The sequence below is a fragment of the Dasypus novemcinctus genome, chromosome 13 (genome assembly GCF_030445035.2).
Source record: "Dasypus novemcinctus isolate mDasNov1 chromosome 13, mDasNov1.1.hap2, whole genome shotgun sequence".
Classification (NCBI taxonomy): domain Eukaryota; kingdom Metazoa; phylum Chordata; class Mammalia; order Cingulata; family Dasypodidae; genus Dasypus; species Dasypus novemcinctus.
In genome coordinates this window covers 80,273,887-80,294,910 of record NC_080685.1, presented here as the reverse complement: position 1 = coordinate 80,294,910, position 21,024 = coordinate 80,273,887, and the positions used below count along the sequence as shown (strand labels likewise).

Below are 21,024 nucleotides of genomic sequence, written 5' to 3'. Positions count from 1 at the left end.
AAAAAATAAAAAATAAAAAATAAAAACACACTTTTAAATAATCAATGTATCAATGAAGAAATCATAGGGAAATCAGTAAAATATTTTAAGACAATTGAAAATGAGAATACAATATATCAAAACTTATGGTTATAGTGAAGGCAGTGATCAGAGGGAAATTTATAGCCCTAAAGAGTTACATTTAAAAGAAGAAAGAACCAAATTATAAGACCTAATGCATACCTGGAAGAACTAGAAAAGGAACAGAAGGCTAAAACCCAAAACAAGCAGAAGGAGAAACTAGAAAAGATTAGAGCAAAAATAAATGAAATGGAGAATAAAAAGCAACAGGGAGAATTTGGTTCTTTGAAAAGATCAATAGAAACCTTTAAATAGACTGAGAAAGAAAAAAAGAGGAAACAAATATATAAAATCAGAAATGAGAGGGGGTGCATTACTACTAACCCCACAGAAATAAAAACAATCATAAGAGGAAACTATGAACAACTGTATGCCAACAAATTGGACAACCTAGATGAAATAAACAAATTTCTAGTAACACACAACCTACATTACCTAGAAGAAATAGAAGATCTCAATATGGCAAATATTAGTAAAGCTCTCAAAACAGTAACAAAAAACCTCACAATGAAAAAAAAAAAAAAACAGGACCAGATGGCTTACAGGTGAATCATGCCAAAACATTACGAAGAATTAATATCTTTCCTGCTCAAATTTTTCAAAAATTTAAAGAGGAGGCATTCAGTCTAAGAGGCCAAAATACCAAAGCCAGATAGAGATACTACAAAAAAATTACAGGAAATTTTCTCTTATTAATATAAATGCAAAAGTCCTCAACAAAATAGTAACAATTTGAATCCAACAGTACATTAAAAGAATTATATGCCAAGGATTTATCCCACCTATGCAACGGTGATTTAATATAAGAAAATCAATTAAGATAGCACACTACATTAGCAGAATGAAGAAAAAATACATGAGTATGTATTTTTTTACATGAAAAAATACATGTCAAATGCAGAAAAGGCACTCGACAAAATCTAGCATCCTTTCTTGATAGAAACACATAACATCCTTTCTTGATAGAAACACATAGAAAACCAGGAAACTTCCTCACCATGATAAAAGGCATATATGAAAAAAAACCATAGATAGCATAATAATAGTGAAAGACTGAAAGCTTTCCCTCTAACTTCTGGAATAAGACAAGGATATCTACTCTCACCACTATTTTTCAATATTTTACTGGAGGTTCTGGCCAGAGCAATTAGGCAAGAAAAAGAAAGGAGGCATCCAAACTGGAAAGGAAGAAGTAAAACTATTTGCAGATGACATGATCCTACATAAAGAGAGTCTTGAAAAATATACAACAAAGTTATTGGAGCTCATAAGTGAATTCATCAAAAGTGATGGGATACAAGGTCAACATGCAAAAATCAGTAGTGCTTCTAAACACTAATAATGATCCTTTCTGGGAGGAAATCAAGAAATAATTCTATTTACAACAGCAACTAAAAGAATCAAATATCTACAAATAAATTTATCTAAGGATGTACAAAACTTTCACAGAAATCTGCAAAACATTGCTAAAAGTAATCAAAGAAGACCTAAATAAATGGAAGGACATTAAGTACTCATGGGTAAGAAAACTAAATATTGCTAAGATGTTAATTATACTTAAAGAAATTTACAGGTTCGATACAATCACAATTCCAACAACCTTCTTTGCAGAAATAGAAAATCCAATCATCAAATGTGTTGAGAAGGGTAAGGCGTCCCTAACTGCCAAAACCATAGTGAAAAAGAACAAAGTTGGAGGATTCACATTTACCGGTTTTAAAACTTACCGCAAAGCTACAGTGTTCAAAACAGCATTGTATGTCAGAAGGATAGCTATATAGACCAATAGAATCAAGTTGAAAGCTCAGAAGCAGACCATCACACCTATTGCCATTTGTTTTGTTTGTTGGTTGGTTGGTTGGTTTTTTTCATTTTTAGTGAAGCTGTAGACTTACAAAACAAGTATGCATGAAATATAGGATTCCCATGCACCACTCCACCTCCAAGACCTTGCATTAGTATGGAACATTTACAATAACTGATGATAGCATTTGTTTATAACTGAACTATTTTTTTAACAGTAATTACCTTTGTTACAACAATTGATGAAAGATTGTTAAAATCATACTATCATCCATAATTTAAATCATGTGGATTTTTCCATATACCACCCTATTATTAACACCTTGTGTTTATATAATACATTTGTTATAATTCATGAAAGAATATTCTTATATTAACTATAGTCCATCATCTACAATAGGGTTCACTGTGTTATACTGTCCTATGTTAAATCTTAATTTTTATTACAGTAATATATACATCTTAATGTTTCCCCTTTTAACCACATTCATTTTTATAATACAATCACCATCATCCATTTTCAAACATTTAGCATCAATCTAAATACAAATTCTGTACAGATTAAGCATTCAGTCCCCAGTAACCCTAATCCATCTCCTGGTAACCAATATTCTAGACCCTAACTCTATCAGCTTGCTTATATAATTAGTTCATATCAGTGAGATCACAGAATATTTGTCCTTTTGTGTTGGCTTTTTTCACTCAAGAAGTTCTCTGCCTTGAGATTTTTGATGTCAGATTTAATTGTGTCAAACTAAATGGGCAGCCTAAGTCCATCCAGATCAACCCTTGATTGGATCAGGGAAGAACAAATGCTCTTGTAGTGGAGGGAAATAACATAACCTCAGTCAAATCACTTATTACATACAAAATGTCTGTATTTGAGTAAAAAAATAAAAGGCATACAAAGAAGCAGAAACAAATTAACAGAAAATGAAGAGAAATAAATGTGAGGCAGAAGCAGCAAATCAGGTCCTGGTGGTTAAAATTAACATCCAAGGACTTTAAAATAGATATTTTATGTATGTTAAGGGTAATATAGGAAAAGGATGGACAAGATGAATAGAAAGATGGGGAGGTTCAAAAGAGAACTTATTGTATAAAAATAATTACATGGTCATCCAGAATTGCAATATAAACATCTAAAATAAGAAGTCATTGGGGGAAGTGGACTTGGCCCAATGGATAGGGCATCCGCCTACCACATGGGAGGTCCATGGTTCAAACTCCAGGCCTCCTTGACTCATGTGGAGCTGGCCCATGTGCCATGCTGATGCACGCAAGGAGTGCCCTGCCACGCAGGGGTGTCCCCTGCATAGGGGAGCCCCACGCACAAGGAATGTGCCCCGTAAGGAGAGCCACCCAGCAGAAAAGAAAGAACAGCCTGCCCAAGTATGGTGCCACACACACACAGAGCTGACCCAGCAAGATGATGCAACTAAAAGAAACACAGATTCCCAGTACTGCTGATAAGGATAGAAGCGGTCACAGAAGAACACACAGCAAATGGACACAGAGAGCAGACAACTGGGGGGAGGGGGAGAAAGGAAGGGGAAAGAAATAAATAAAAATAAATCTTAAAAAAGAAAAAGTCATTGGGTGCTCTTAAGGCCATAGGACAGAGAAAATATAGGCATAGAAAACATGAAGAACAGTTGATTCAGCAATATTCAAACTGAAGCACAGAAAGAAAAATAACAGAAACAAACACACATTGAAAATAATATAGTATAAGAAATGGGTGGGACAGAGTCAAGTGGCATAGCATATATATTGCTGGAGTTCCAAAAGTTGAGGAGAGAATGGACAAAAGGAATATTTAAAGAAATAATAACACTATGTCTTCCAAAATTGATGAAAGACATCAACCTACAGATATAATCTAAATACAAAGAGAAAACATACTGAAGGATCACTGAAAACAAAAGATAAATGTAAAATCTTAAGCAATCAGAAAAAGAGGCTAAAACTGAAAAGTGGAACAATTTGAAAAAACAGCTAAAATTTTAATAGTAACTAGCCTGAAGACAATGTCTTGGCGTCTCTGAAGTGCTGAAGAAAAAAACTAAAACAAAGAGAGGACACTATTTTCAGCAAAAACATACTTCCTAAATGAAGGAGAATAAAAACACATTCTCAAACAAACCAAAGGAGAATGAATTCAACAATAGTAGACTCACTGTACAAGAAATACTAATAGAAGTTCTTCAGGCTTACTGAAACTGACCCCAGATGAAAACAAAAAAGGGCAAGAAAGAATGAGCAGGACTGGAGAAGTCAATATGAATAAATTTAAAAAATTACTGATTGTTGAAATCAGTAATAGTAACTATATCATGAAGGGTTTATACAAATTCAAAAGTAAAATATGTAAAAGCAAAAGCAAAGAAAGTCAGGAAAAGACAAATGAAATTAACCTGCTTCAAAATTTTTGAATAGTTTACTATGTGGTAAAAGTATTAATTTAGAATAGATTGCAATAATTTAAATGTTTGTTTTAATTGCTAGGCTAAGCATTAAAACAATGATATTAAAAGATATGAAATTACTAATAGAAAATTTATAGTGAAATAGTAAAAAATATTTGATTAATACATAAGAAGGCAGGAAGAAAAAGTGAAGGAACAAAGAAGAGATGAGAGAAATAAAAAATAAATAGCAAGATGTTAGACCTAAACATAACTATATCAGTAATTTCATTAAATTTAATTGACTTAGCACGCCAATTGAAATCTAAGATAGTTTAATTGGATATACATACAAAAATCCCAAGTATAAGCTGATTACTTAGAATAAAATGGGATAGGTAAGTTGAAAATAAATGATAAAAACTGATATACTATATAAATATTAACCAAAAAAAGACGGTGTTAATATATTACTATCGAGCAAAGTAGAATTTAATCAGAAATTATTGCTAGATAAAAAAGAGAGACATTTCACAATAATACAAACGTTAATTTAACTCAAAGATTTAGTTATTATGAATATGTATGAAAAGAGTATGCTGGAGCTGGTTCAAACTAACTCACAGAGGCTGCTCATTTGCATTTCTTCCCAGCAAAGTGCTCAGTTGTCATGTTGTAGCATGAAATTGGTCATGGTAGGAGTATTTACACAATAAAAGCAGCAAAAGTTACAAATCAAAATTCTTTCCTGTTAACAAGAATTATATATTTACCAGTATTCTACTGTGTATGAACCTAATAACATATCTCCAAAATGCAAAATATTTAAATAAGTAGACAAATCCAGAGAGTTTAAGATTTAAACATACCTATCTTGGTATCTGATAGAAAAAGGAAATAGGAAAATGGAGATATAGAAGATATGAACAAACGAATTGAGCTTTTTATATATTAATAGAATACAACCTTCGAGAACTTCATGAAACACATTTTTTCTAAGTACAAGTTACACTCACCAAAATTGACCATACAACAATTCTCAACAAATTTCAAAGGATCAAAATCATTCTAAGTATACTCCCTAACCACTAGAAATTACTAGCAGAAAATAACTGAAAAACTCTCAAAAATTTTGAAGTTAAGCAACACCATTAAATAATTCAGGGGTTAAACAAAAAAATCACAATGAAAAATAAAATTTAACTAAACAGTAATGGAAAAATGATTAATATCAAAAATAGGGGGATGCTACTAAAGCAGTGATGGGAGGGAAAATTATAGCTTTCACACAGTAAAAATGAAGAACAGTTGACAATTATTTATCTAGGCTTCTAACTCAAGGAGATAGAAAAAATATTAAATTAAATCAAAGAAAGCATAGGGAAAAGAATAATGATGAGAAAAGAAATCACCCTTTAAGTTCTAGATAATTACTTAGATATTACAGCTTAGCATCCTTAGGCCTGTAGTTGCTTTGCATGGAGGTGAACTACATTTGCATCAACTCTCATCCCTAAGAAATGAAAATATTTCATGGGGTAATTGAGAGTAACTGTTTCTACATGTCTGAAATATCCATGAAACAATTGTTTTGCATTTTGCTATACTTTCAGTTCTGTATCTTTTCTTGAGGCAAAGTAAACATCGTGTTGGGTAAGTTTACTGTAATGTGTGAGTTTGACTGACAGTCACAAATTGAAACCCACTCTGGTGGTCTTGCAATTAGTAATCTCTGGGGACTGAATCCTCAACTCACTGAAAAATATAGTCATGTACATGTACACAAAAGCATACAAATTTCAGGTAGATTACAAGGTCAGGTTAAATTAAAATTTTACAGAAAAAACTTATATATCTCCTTCATTCTCTTACAATTCTTTAGTTATCTGCTGCATCTGATGCTTTTTAAAACTGGAAGAGCAGACCCAAAGAGAGGAGCTGGCCATTTGATGGGAGTCAGAGACAGAAAACCAAGGAATCCTGAAGACTGCAGCAAGCCAGCACCAGAGCACTACAGACGCTGGAGAAAAAGCATTGCCTTGCCGATGCCTTGATTTTGGACTTCTAGTTACTTGTTTAAACCAACACATTGTGTGGTATTGGTCACAGCAGCCACTTGGCAAATGGAAGGGAGGAAAGGGAAGCGGAGGGAAGGAGAGGAGAGGGGAAAGGAGGGGAAGGGAGGGGAGGGGGGAGAAAGAGAGAGGAGAGAGCGAGAGGAATAGAGAAAAAGAGAGAGATGTGATAGGTATATAGATACCTAGATCTTCTACTGATTATGCTGCTTTGGTTGTTACCTGACTGATAAATAAATATTAGACTTCAATAAGTTAAAAATTTATGTTTTAATTGCTAGATTAACTACTAAAATTATAAGAAAGTTGAGATTAAAACTGTCAGCCTACTTGTAAAAAAAAAGATTAAACAATAAAAATTAGCCAGCTCAAAGATGGCAAGATTGAAGAGAAGAAATACAAAAAGGAGTCAAATTGAGTGTCAGATTTTAGCACAAACATACTAGTAATTTTATTATTTAAAATGGATAAAATGCCACGTTAAAAATCAATGCTTTTTAAGCTAAATATAAAAACAGAATATGAGCTATTTACCGGTAATATTTTTTTATTCATTTTTTAAAAAATATTACATTCAAAAAATATGAAGTCCCATTCAACCCCACCGCCCCCACTCCCCACTCCCCCCACAGCAACACTCTCTCCCATCATCATGACACATCCATTGCATTTGTTAAGTACATCTCTGGGCATCGCTGCACCTCATAGTTAATGGTCCATATCATAGTCCACACTTTCCCACGTTCCATCCAGTGGGCCCTGGGGGGATCTACAATGTCCCGTAATTGTCCATGAAGCACCACCCAGGACAACTCCAAGTCCCGAAAATGCCTCCACATCTCATCTCTTTCTCCCATTCTCCACACCCAGCAGCCACCATGGCCACCCTTCTACACGTAATATTTCAATACAAATGCAAAAAGTTTGAAAATAAGGGTGTAGAAACTATTATCTCTGCAAATACTATCAGAAGAAGTTGACGTTAAATTATTACTAGGCAAAAATATTATTGGAGGTAAAAGAAGTCACTTCATAATGACAAATAGTTCAACTAATTAGAAAGACAAAATAATTTTAAGGGTGTAGCACCTAGTATCAAGGCTATGTATACATATAAGGCAAGAGTCCAAAAGTAAAATGGGAGACTTTAATAGATTTCACTTGGTAATTGATGGGAAAAGTAAGAAAAAATCCATAAGGATACAAAAGATTTGAAAACATATATAAAAGATGACCTAATATACATACAGAGAATACTACAACCAACAATATTTCAGGAATATATGAAAGATCATGTAAATGAATACATTGAGTTATAATACATATTTCAATAAATTTCAAAATAGTAAAATCAAACCAAATATTTTCTCTGACTGCCAATGGAGTAAAGAGAAAACTAGAAAATAACAACAAAAAATAAACATGGGTTTAGAAATTAGGAAACATTCTAAGAGTCAATGAATAAATTATAATGGAAATTAGGAAGTATTTTGAAATGATAGACAAGGGGTTTCATAGACTACATGCAAAGCATAAGCAACAAAAGAAAAATTGATAAATGAATGTCATCAAAATTTAAAAAAAAAAAAACTTTTGTTCCTCAAAGGACTTTTTTATGAAAGTAAAAAGACAGCCTACATAATGGGAGAAAATATTTGGAAACCACGTATCTGATAAAGGTTTAATTTCCAGTATACATAAAGAAATCCTTCCACTTAACAACAAAAAGACAAAGAACCCAAATAAAAAATCAACTAAAGACTTGAACAGATATCTCTCCAAAGAAGCTATACAAGTGGGCAGAAAGCACATGGAAAGACTCTCAACATCTTTATCCATCAGGGAAATGCAAACCAAAACTACAAGATACTATTTCACACCCATTAAGTGGTTGCTATAAAAAAATAAAAAAAAAAGAAAATAATAAGTGTTGGAGAGAATGCAGAGAAATAGGAACACTCATTCATTGCTGGCGGCAAAGTAAAATGCTACAGCTTGTAGGGAAGACAATTTGGCAGTTTTTCAGAAAGCTAAGTATGGAACTACCATATGGTCTGACAATCTCACTACTAGGTGTATACCCAAAAGAACTGAATTGGAAGCAGGGGTTTGAACAGATATTTGCACACTGATATTCACAGCAATATTTTTCACAATTACTAAAAGATGGAAGCAATTCAAGTGTCCATCAACTGATGAATGGATATAAAATTTGGTTTATACATACAATGGAATATTATTCAGCCATAAAAAGTCTTGATATATGCAGCAACATGGATGAACTTTGAAGACATCATGTTGAATGAAATAAGGCAGGCACAAAAGGACAGATCTTGTATGGTCTCACCTATTTGAAACAATTTGAATAAGCAAACTCATAGGGTCAGAATCTAGAATATAGGTTGCAAGGGAAGGGGATTGGGGATAGGGCATGGGAAGGTAAGGCTTAAAATATACAGGGTTCCTATTTGGAATGGTGGGAAAGTTTTGGTAATGGGTGATGGTAATGGTAGCACAACATTGTGAATACAATAAATCGAGCTGAAATATATACCTGAATATGATTAAAAGGGGGAAATGTTAGATTGCATATATGGTAACAGATTAAATTTTTTAAAAAATCCATGAAATTGTGCTACACAGGTAGTGAACCCTAAGTTAAACCATGGACTTTAATTAATAGTACTATTATAAAAATATGCTATCAACAACTGTAACATATGTTACATACCAATGGAAGTTGTTGATGGAACGGTATATGGTAATCCTGTATTTTATGACTGAATTTTCTATAAACCCACAATTTCTCTAATAAAGGGGAAAAAACAATGGGCAATGGGCAAAGGAATATAACAGGTACTTCATCAAAAGAAAAATCCATATGAACAATAAACTTATGAAAATTGCTGTAACTGAAAATGACGACCACAATAAATCACAAATAAAAATATAAAATATGACATTGGCAAAAATTTAAGTCTAAAAATCCCAACATTTGGAAATGATGTGGAGCATTAGAAACTCTTAGTGGTGGGAGGGAAATTTAGAACCACCACTTCAGAAAAGAGTTTAGCAACTCCCAGTGACATTAATGAAGATAAAGAAAAACATTGTCTATTGCTCACCAATTTTATTCCTAGGGATATATCCTAGAGAAATTCATGCAAATGTGAACCAGATTTCATGTATGGTAATGTTTCTAGCAGTATTGTTTCTTAATAGTAAAAAATGGAAACAACTCCAATGGTCATGAACAGTTGAATGAAGGATAAATAATTCATCCATTTTTCCATGTTTACAATGGAATAATATTAATACATTGGTGCCACACAATTACATGGGTGGAAAAAGTAATAATCACATTAAGTAATAAGACACAAAGTTCATCAAATACTACAAATTGTTGCTAATATAAATATATGTAAGAATGTGTACATAGGCTATAAAACTATAAAAGAAAATAAAAAATGTAATGAACGTAAATATCTGGATAATTTTATTTTGCTTAGAAGAAAGGGAGAGAAACTGATCCAGAGGAGACCAATGGTGGATTTCTGGGATGCTAGGAATGTTCTATTAACATGAGTGAATATAATTATTTGTAAAAGAGTACATTCATATTTTATCCATTTTTCTTTATTATTTTTTGCAATAAAATATTAAAGCAATCATGTCTGCAAATACAGCATGGTTCTTATTTTGCAAAAAAAATTAATGACATAAAAAGAAGAACATGCAGGGGATTAATAAGTTTATGCCTACTGATTTTATCAATAATTCAATACTTCCTGCTGCTGGTATAACTGCCCTTGGTATTAGAATGATTACATTAATAAATCCCCAACATATTTTTTAACTGGCAAATTCTCATATACTTTTCACAATTCATATTTATAAAATTATGAATTTCATTACTATATTCTTTTCTTTTTTGATTTTCATTTATAAACTCCTTTCTCTACTTGGCTTTATAATAATCATTTAATATTATATTCTAGAATTTCTTTTAATAGGGCAAAGGGGAAAAATTATCAACTGAGCAGAATTTTGTTATGGAATATATTCATTATGAAAATATTTTATGAAATTTCATAGGACAGAAATATCCTCTGAAACTATATTTTATGCAAAAAAATAATACTTATTTGGGCGGACTAAATTTCCTTTGAAGTTTTTTCAAATTTTTATCACATTTATGTTAAAGAACTTGTTTAATAAGTGACTTCATATTGCACAGTTTTTATTGTTGTTACTTAAGTAGACATATTTTTGCTCCACTAGATGGTGCTAATATTCTATCTTAAAATATTCTCCCACCAAAAAAGGTGGCTTTTTGTGTTTTTAATTTCATGTCCATGTTTTCACATCAAAATTTATGTTTAATTGTATTTTAATATGCCTGTATTTTACTTTCAACTTTCATAATGCTCAAGTTACTGCAAAAATAAATAAACTTTCAAATGCAGACGCCAAAACTGTGAATAGAGAAACTTTTCCAGAAATATATTAACACTTTCACAAACAGTTATTCCTTCCATTTTGTTATGCTAATGAGAGGGAAGAGTAACAAAAATTTTCTTATTCATTTATTTGTTTGATATTATTTTTATTCAAGTAATCTACCCACAAAAGTTTCATCCCACTTGTTCCCCAGAGGCATTTTTTTCTTCTGGTTATTATTATAGTTCCAGAAAATACATGTATAACTAATTCTTGTTTTTCAACGTAGTTTTTTATAATCTGATATGAAAGATAAGGCTATCTCTTGTTCACACAATCTTCCCTGGTATTTATTTTCTGTATACATGCTTAAGACATATAAAGAGTTCTTATATTGGTTTCCTCTTTTACTTCAAATAACACTTAAAACTCTGGTAGTTTTTTCATCAACTTTAGATGGCATCTTTTGGCTCTGTTTGTAAGATAAAATTAGGTATTGAATCACTGCATTGGGTTACAACAGTTATTAGGCATATCTTAAGATAGGGACTTTTAATTGCCTAGATGGTCAAGCTCAGTTAAACCACATTCTCAAAGTTTTCTAATAAGACAATAAAAAATTATTTTGGTGCAAGTGGTCAAACTGTCAACATACAGGTACAACAACCACATTTATTTGAAATAAATTGGCAGTTCTTGAAGAAAATATGTCAGTGGACTAATTAAATGGGCAGCATAAAAATGTTTTCAAAAGCACAGAAACATTTTTATCTTTCTGTCCTTATCTCAATTTGTGTAAGTATTTTGAAAGAACATCCTTTAACTATTATTCTTATTAATAGGGGCAAACCTTTTTAAATCCACCTGCCAGATCTTGGGAACATTTGAGAAGAAAATAAATTATGCGAAAGCAGCAGTTAAATAACTGCTCTAAACATCAAATGTGAAACGAGGCCCCACTATCTAATCAGGAATTTATGTAAATTTTTATCCAGTAAGTGTTGTGATATAACTTAATTTCTATACAAATTGAGATACACAAATATGTACTTCCATAAATCCATACACGGACACTAGACAAATAGATTCACAGCAGTATTTGGCACCTACAAGTAAAAATTATTTACTGTGTCAGGTGTATAAAACTACTTAAATTATGAATAGCTTATATTATTGGTCTTTATATGAGGGATTTGAGCAAAGAAATAAATTACATCAAAACTGATATTTTTTAAATGAGTTAACTTGAAAAATGTATGAGATAAACCTTACAGTTTCAAAATGAAAATCAAATGGCATCATTTAGTGATACCTATCTTCATTTCAGTTTTCACCAATTAAGTTAGTATCTTGTATGAGCTGTTTGTAAAGGTTTCTATAATTTGATTTTTTAAAGCTTCGTATCAATTGAGGTGTAGATCTCCTTAAAGTTTTGACTTCTTTCAGAGAAGGATGGAAGATTGACAAGGGAGGGAGGTGGTATGCCTGCTTAATGAGGACTCATGTTTGCCATTGCTGGGAGGACTTTTTCCCTCCACTGAGCTATGGGATGTCATAAGAGCCCTTCATAGGACTCTTTTTTGGAGTTTTGGGAAGAAAGAATGTTCTTGAAATCTTTTTGGAAGTCTTTTTTTATTGCTCTCAATGCTCTATTCAATGTACTGTCAGTATCGTTTGTATTTACTTCAAAGGATTCTGGGTCAGCAGTGTAAGATTCTCAGCAAATGCTTTACAAATGTCGTTGGCTACATGTCACACAGCATCTTCAGCCAATTTTCTTCTGGGAGTTCCTTTGATATCATCTGGAAACTGAGCAGCACATTTGCTTGCTCTGCCTTGCCCACAAGCAAGGCAAAAGCACTATGTCTCTTTTACGTTCAGCACCTTCCTAATTTAAGAAAGAGGCATTAGATGAATATGCTTAACTGCAGCTGGAGGTCGAGTCTGACTATGAGGACTCCTGAAAGTGCCAACAACCTTGCATCGTTTCCTTGCTATCTCCAGGCAGTCACTAAAGAGGAAGAGAGTTTACTTGTTCTCCTCTGTCACGGGATACTCACCTAGAGGAATTGTCTCAACTCATTGTATAAGCTTCGATGAGAAGATAAAGATTGCCAGACATCCACCTACTTCATAAACAACATCAAAAATTTCTTTTGAGCATCTGTTTTTCTCTCATCCTCATTAATATGCATCATTACTTCCTTTGGTGATCCAATAGTTTTTTCTAGAGTGGTTTTGTCAGAATTTTCATCTGTATGCTTCTCAAGATCATTTAAAAGTAGTGCAACACTGGGTAACCTCTATACTGGTCAGATGAGAAATTCAGCTAGGTTTGACATACACATTTAGCTTTATCTTCATAAAAGCATGAAATCTTGGTTTCTGTTTTTCACATTTAATAATTGTTTCCTTGCTCATTTCAAAGAGTTTACATTTGGTAGGTTTTTACCAAATTCTTTGAATATTTAAGAAAGATGTCACTAGTGCTTTTGCTCTCATCCCAATTAATAATGTCTTCAAGGATCATCCTTTATCTTAGTGTGCATATCAAAAATATCTGGGATGCTACCAAAAATAGTTATACTCTCTTCCGTTGGGAGATTGACCCACCGAAAAGATATGCCTATACAATATCTTTTATACATTTTTTATGAAAAAGAGCATAAAGAAATTCCGGTATCATGGAGAGCAAATGAGAGAACAAGAGATAACCATAAGAAATTGGGCAGAATAACAATTATGTCATAATTAGGGTTGAAACAAATTACTATCAGGGCACAGTTCAAAAATTCCACTGAAATTAAGTTTCTTTAAAGATATAATATTTGAAGAATTAACTCCTAAGGTCAATAATATTCAATACACAGTGTTTCCTTCCTGAAATTAATAGTAGTAAGTAATTAATATGGAGTATGATATTTTAATATTTTTTAATAAGGCTTGCCTGGTTGCTATGAAAAGGAGCTTAATCATAGCGTGATATTAAAAATATGGGCCCTGAGAAGACTGTACACGGAAAGATCTGCCATCTGAAAAATTATCAGTGGACTCTGAGGCAGGATTATTAAAAGTACAAGGGAAGAAAAATGAACAGCAATTACTCTACCCAATACTGCACTTAGCCAGTCCCTATGGAAGTTCAGCTGATGAGGAATTAGAGATATGGGAGATGATTTCAGTCATCCAGTTTTACAGAACTGCTTTTAGTAGTGATGTTTCCTTACATCCTTCACCTGTCTAACTCCTGTTCAACCTTCACAACCTATTCAAGATGCCACAACCTCAAAGGAACATTCCTGACATAGTTCTCTCTTTCCATCCAATCACTTACAAACCAACAAACCAACTCCCAATCTCACCCCTCTCTCCATTATCTTTCCCCAAATTAGGTTTCTTGTCTTTCCTAAATGATCCTATATATAATTTATTTATCTCAGCCATGCTTTATATGAAAAAATATAGTAGATTAATATAATAAAATACAATACTCATTCCTTTTGTTTCCTCCAGTATGTGAATCCTTTTTGAAAGTGCTTATTGTATTGTCTGGTACTTAGTAGTCTCTCAAAAATACCCACTGAAAGAATAAATGAAGAGTGAATAAATGAAAGAAATGAAACTATCTGGCAAACTTTCAATTATGCCTATAAATTATTGAGAACCTGTGGAAAGGGCAGAGTGCACAGTAGAAAATGTAAAAGATTACATAAGACATGGAAAGAAAAGTGTAGGGTGCTTAAAGCCCTGTTGCTTGAAACCAAAATCCTCTAATGTCTATTATTCCATTGTGCATTTAGTCTACGTGTTTAAGTTTCAATTTATGTTATAGTTTTTGATATTAGTAATCACTTTCATTTAGCCCAAAAAACTTTTGAGAAATTTTGACGAAACATTTCTATAATAACTTTTCTATTACGTTTCTGATTAACAAGAGAAACTTAGGAGAAACTTGAATCTCTCAGTTAAAATGTTAAAAGCAAATAAAAGCTTTCTGTCAAATCATTTATCATTTGTTTTATTATTTTCAGTGGTTTTTTTCCCCCCTGTTTGGTTATTTTATTTTCTCTGAACCATTTTTAATGTTTTCTTATCATTTTACACTAAATTTTAACTTTTCTCCTCCAATTGTATCTTGCCCTTTTCATGCACTACTTCTTGAGACTTGTTAAAGTTGTTAAGAAATGGGTAAAGTACACTTTAGTTAGCTGAGAACACACTAATTGATGTCAGGATCTCAACCACCTAGGCAGGTTTGGAATGGGATGGGACAGTGCAGGGGGCAGGTAGAGTGAGAAAAAGGCACAAGTAGAAAGCGACTCATGCTGCAAAACAGCAGGCACTGAACAAATAAAAACGGATCAACTTAGACTTTGGAGCAGGTCCTATTAACCAATGGCTCTAAAAGAACAAATATTACTAACCTGGCTTTGAAAGTTTGGAAAACTTATAGGTAAGTTTCATTTTTAGTTCGAAATACTTGAATAAGTTTTAGTTTAAAAGTATACACAGGCCAAAGAGTAGCATATACGATCCCACGATATACCTAAACTTAAGCTAGATTTCCCCTGGCCACTTCTCCCTATTCCGCTATTCCTGTGGGCATTTTCTCTATTTCTCTTGGAGCTCACTGCCCAGATCTGTCTCAGCTGGAAATACCTCATCTTCCAGAATCACTTCAGCCTATTCTCATTCTCACCATCATCCATTTCTACACCCACACACACACACACACTAAAATTGCTGCAGAAAAGTCATCAGATTATGATAATTCAAAGAAAGTTTCAGTGAATAACTTTAGCTACCCCAGAACATTTTTTCAGAGTATTTGTTATTCCACATGAATTTCAGAATGATTAAATTTATGGTAATATCAATATGTAAAGCACTTTAGGATAAGAAAAGATATTGATGACATTGGAAACTTTAAATCACGCCATCCGTGTATATACCCCCACTATTAACTTTGAAAATATGTGGAAACTTTTTGGGGGGCGGGGGGGGCGCCATTCTTAGTCATCACACTAGAATTCACACATATAACTGTGATTATAAACTTGTAAGCCACTAATACATGTTTACTGGAATAGACTGGTACATATCATTTACATATATCCTTGTTAAGAATAAGTTATGTTAATTTCTAGTTAATGATTATATTTATAATATTTATATTTTTCAAATTATGGTTAATTCAAATTTGAAACTATCTTGTACTTGAAGCAACATAATTACAAAGGAATGAATTTTCCTATTCTAGTTGGAAGAGCATCTATCTTTGACCTATATTGTATTTGGGAACCTGAAATAACTTTTTTGCCCTTTAAATCTCCAGGATTGGAAAACATAACAATACCAAATCAACACAGCCATGTGTATGTGGACATGTTTCAGTGATGTTTCAACTTATTCTCTTTAATCATCCTGGAATTTCTGGACTATTGCCTTATTTCAAACAGTATAACTTTTCAGATCCTTAAAAAGCTAGGCAATAATATATTCTGGAAAGCAGAATGTGGTATGATTGAGAAACTGTTACTTTAAACAGTCCTGTAAATCTGAGCAGATTCTCGGCAGTCTGTGTTGACTCCCTGAGCAGCGACTCTTGACAACAGTGAAGAAACCAATGTTCCTACACAATTAGAAATGTGAATGCAATTAAAACATTGCAATTAAAAGGTACTATTTGGTCCCCCAATATTGAAAAAAGGAAAAATAAAACTGAGTTTAAAATTCTTTCTATTAGCTACTATTCCTCTTTAGGAACTAGTAATATATTTTGAGAATGTTTAATTCAACACAGCAGAAATAGTTTATGAAATATTAAAATTTTATGTCCAGTTGAGTAGAGCAGATTGTGATAGTATTCAAACTTTTTCTCTTTAGTTTCTCAATTTGGAATTCAGTGGTCAAGTGGGAAATAAAAACAGAGGCAAATATAGAAGTAGGTAGGAATATTTTTAATGATCAAGGCTATCCTGTTGAATCAAATTGCCAGTAGTTAATATTTCAAACTAATTTAGTTTTAGTGAGTAGTTGGAAAAAAGGAATAAAACAGCAGTTCTGTAGAAACTGAAAATTCATGTAATTTTTCCCCACTAATTTGTGTGGTGCATGTGTTCTGTGAAAATTATGTGGTTGACTTAGCATTGTTTTAAATATTTAAGCTGTACTTTATCTGTTATATATCCAGATGTATATAATGGTTATTGTTAGTCCTCAATTCACCAAAGAAACCAATGTCGTATTTGAGCACACATTGATGGAAAATAAAATGCAAGTGAAACAAGTCAGCTAGAATCAGTTACGTAAACCATGAGTTCAACTCTATTATTTAATTTTCATTACATATACTTTGTAATGCCAAACTTTAGCAATATTAAAAATTCCACTTTGTAATCATTTAAGCAGTTTAATTAAATTAAAAATTGATTATTGCATTTTAAAAATTAGCTAGAAATAATATGAAACTTTCTTACATGTCAAAGGATATCTAGATAAAAAATCAGGAAAAAATATATAAATAGTTAAAACACCAAAAACTTTCTGGTTTAAGTGAGAAAAAGACAAAAGCACTTAAGCAAGGAAAAAGAAAAAGACATTTGCTAGATTGCTGCCATTAACACTGTCAAGAACTACTTGTGATATTTTATTTTTAAATATTAGTTTCAGTAATAAAGATTTAAAAATATTTTGGTCAGGAACATGATTGTATACCTAGTTTAGAAGGTGACTGGATACAAGGTTTGCAGGTTAAAAATCAAACAATAGCACTTAAGAAAATATAACTGAAAAAGGACTCTGTCCTTCAAAAATGATTAAACACATTTGAATAAACTTAACAAATAAGAGGTAGTAGCTACTGAAGGAAGTAAATTTTACTGAAGTTTATAACTTTAAATATATTTATATTTCTAGATTGGAACCCTTGAGAACAGAGATTTGTCTTACTTACTAATGCCCCTCAATGTTTAGAGCCTGGTCTATAACTGCCCTTCTATCATTATTTGTTGAGTGAGTGAAAAACTTTTGGAAATTGTGAATGACATATAATTTTTTGGTCTAAAAATGTTGATCAAATACATATTAATTAACTGTCTCCAAAAGGAAAAGTTGTGAAACAGTAAAAAAATTAAATTGAATGCAAATCTAGAAATTATCTTACTACTGTCAGAAAAAAAACTCCTGTACTCATATTCACTGCTCTAGTGCATGCTTTTCCAAAATATATCTCATACACAACTACAATAATGTACAAAGATTATGTATTCAATTGTTTTTCAGATTATAATAATTTTTACATTCTAGTGGTTCAAGTAATGCTTGTTTACAAGGCTTTCTAAGTCACAGCAATATAAATTGTAAATGATAAATGAATTGCTCTATAGGCAGAGTTAACAGCCATCCAGATGTTATATGATTTAAAGGCTTTTATTGACTAATTCCAATTCTGGTTTTATATAATAGTGGTCACATATTTTTTAATATCATAGCATAAAGCATTTTGGTGAAAATTCTAAGCATAAAAGTAAATTTCATTTTATGATAATCAGTAAGGAAATGTTTATGACACATTACATTTTTCAAAAATATTAAAACATTTCCTTAAATTTTAACTTAATATTATAATTAATCTGATATCCCATTAAATAAGCTAATTATACATTTAAAACTTAATATCAAGGCCTTCAAACAATGAACTACTGAAAAATAATTAACTCATATTTTTTAGGCTAAATTTTATTACCTCTGTGAAAAGCACAGTAACGAATGCTTCATAATATACTTATAGAAAAAATAGTCTTTCTCTTTTCATCTTACCTTCTGCTGCACAAACAGTCCATAATATAAGACAAACAATCTTCACTGAAAACCTCATTTTTGGATCTTTTAAAGGTATATTTAATAGCTGACACTGCTCTTGCTATGTCAGGATCTCCTCTGCTAAAAACAGTGATTTAGCACTGGAAAGTAGCTGCACCAAAAGGAAGTTGAAACAGTTTAGAAATTAAAGGGCTCACTAAACTCTCCACCCATCAGAAACTTTTGCAAAGCAAAAGAAAAAATCAACCACCAGCCCCAGCAGTGCCAGAGTTCAAATGGATTCATCTCACCACTTTCCTACTGAATGGTTAACACTGTGATCTGCTCTTTGATTTATTGTAAACCCAGGCATGTTCTCCACTGGAACACATTCAGGTTCTTGGAATGTGCAAAGCAATAACTGGTGATATCCTGTGTATTTCGTAAATCCTCCAATTATTCAAACTTCTATTGTAAGTATAGCTCAGAACAGAAAACAACAGAGGTTCTTTTAAAAACTATTTACAGAACTTCCGATTAGGCAATGCTTTCACAATCAAGACCCAGACAACGGGAGTATACTTTGCCAAGAATGCAGTGCTGGCTTATCTTTGGGGCCTGCTTTTCCCGTAATTCATGAACGTAGTCTCCGAAATATTTTGAATCTGTGTGTGTGTGAAGCAACAGGCTCACTCTCATTTAGCATATATAAGTTTTGTAATTTAAAAACCAAAAGCTAGAAATGCTTAATTTTTTTTTAAGAGAGAGAGCTGCAGGTGTTGGTCATTAGATAAATTGCACACAGAAACCAGAGAAGGGAGCACAAGGACAGGAAGGAAGAATGGGTTCTGGGGCACATGGGTAGCGCACAGTATCCAATCCACTTAACTGTCCTTTTTTGTTTGTCATATTTAAATTTTTATTGGAGTATTATATACATAAAGAGAAATGGACATGTTACAAGATACAGTTTGTTGAATACAGAGAAGGTGAAGCCCCCTATGCAACCAGCATCCAAGTCAGGAGACTGAACATCATGACTTTCCAGAAAACTTAGGGAGCTTTCTTTCAGTCAATCTATGCCCTAACACCAAGTCCTATCCCACCCCCACTCCACCCCCACTCCACTCCCACACAAGGGTGACCAGGACCATTATCTTGATCTCTAAGATCATGAAATAAATTTGCTGGCTTTTGTACTTTCTATAAATGAAATAATAAGCTATTTACTTTTTTGTGTTTAGAATCATTCTCTCAAAAGTATGTTTGGGGGAATCAGCCACATTGTTACATGTAGTTGTAGACTGTCAATTCTGATTGCTATACACTGTAGTATTACATTATTGGTATATACCAAATATGTCTGTTAATGGGCATTTCAGTAGATTCTACTTTGGAGTCAATATAAATAGTGCTACTGTGAATAATATAGTACATGTATTGTTGTTTTTTAATTTATTGAAGTATATCACTCATGCATAAATATACACAAACAATACGTGTATAGTAATAGTTGTGAACTTACAAAACAAACATATAACATCTTACAGGACTCTCATAAATCACCCTACCACCAATACTTTCTGTTATTGTTAAACCTTTTTAACTACTGATTAAAGAGCATTATCAAAATATTAACGCTAACCAAAATATTTTCCCCCAACCCACCCTGTTATTATCTTTATATCATTTTATATATGAGCATAAATAAACAATAAGTGTGTAGTAAATGTTGTGAGCTTACAAAGCAAACATGCATAACATAATACAGGGGTCCCAAACATCAATCCTTCAACAATACTTTGCATTGTCATGAAACGTTTGTTAAAAAATTATGAAAGAATATTGTAAAAATCTTGCTACTTATTATAATCCTTATCTTACATTTGGTGTATTTTTATCCCAACCCACCCTAACATTGTTTTTAATATATTTTTTACGACATAAGTTGTAAATTTATAAAACAATCATGCACACGTGCAGAATTCCCAAACAACACCCCTCTACAAACACACCACACTGTGGTGGAACATTTGTTACAGATAAGATAACATCATCTGATTGTTACCACGTCCATAGTGTACATTTGACACACATTCTCTATACTGCCCATTATCAACAGAGTATATTTTGGCATAAATGCAAGAATATTATATTATTACTGCTCATCACAGTTCATAGGTGAATTCAGTTGTATTTTTCCCATGCTTCTCCATATTCTCACCACCTTGTAGTAGTGATGTACATTTGCTCTAGTTCACAAAGGACACTCTTGCGTCTGTATCATCAACAATTTTCATTCATCGCTTGGTTTACTGTGCTATTCAGTTCCTAGACTATTCTCAAGCATTGTGCCAATTGGCATTTACATACCT

At 32.4% G+C, this 21,024-nt stretch overlaps 1 protein-coding gene and 1 pseudogene across 4 annotated transcripts in view; both read right to left on the bottom strand.

Annotated features, from left to right (window-relative positions):
• Positions 1 to 19,171, bottom strand: part of LOC101420575 (complement factor H-like) — a 103,363-nt gene extending 84,192 nt beyond the window's left edge. The window contains exons 1-2 of one of the 4 annotated variants that reach the window (XM_058274905.1): positions 18,961 to 19,168; positions 18,668 to 18,821 (exon numbers count right to left, since the gene is read on the bottom strand). In XM_058274905.1, the coding sequence (XP_058130888.1) occupies positions 18,668 to 18,725 (58 nt within the window). In that variant the 5' untranslated portion in view covers positions 18,726 to 18,821; positions 18,961 to 19,168. Of the gene's footprint in view, positions 1 to 18,667 lie in introns of all 4 variants that reach the window. The other 3 variants (XM_058274904.2, XM_071207628.1, XM_071207627.1) reach the window with 3 other exon arrangements.
• Positions 12,166 to 13,596, bottom strand: LOC111762323 (protein ECT2 pseudogene; annotated as a pseudogene).
• Positions 19,172 to 21,024: the final 1,853 nt, after the last annotated feature.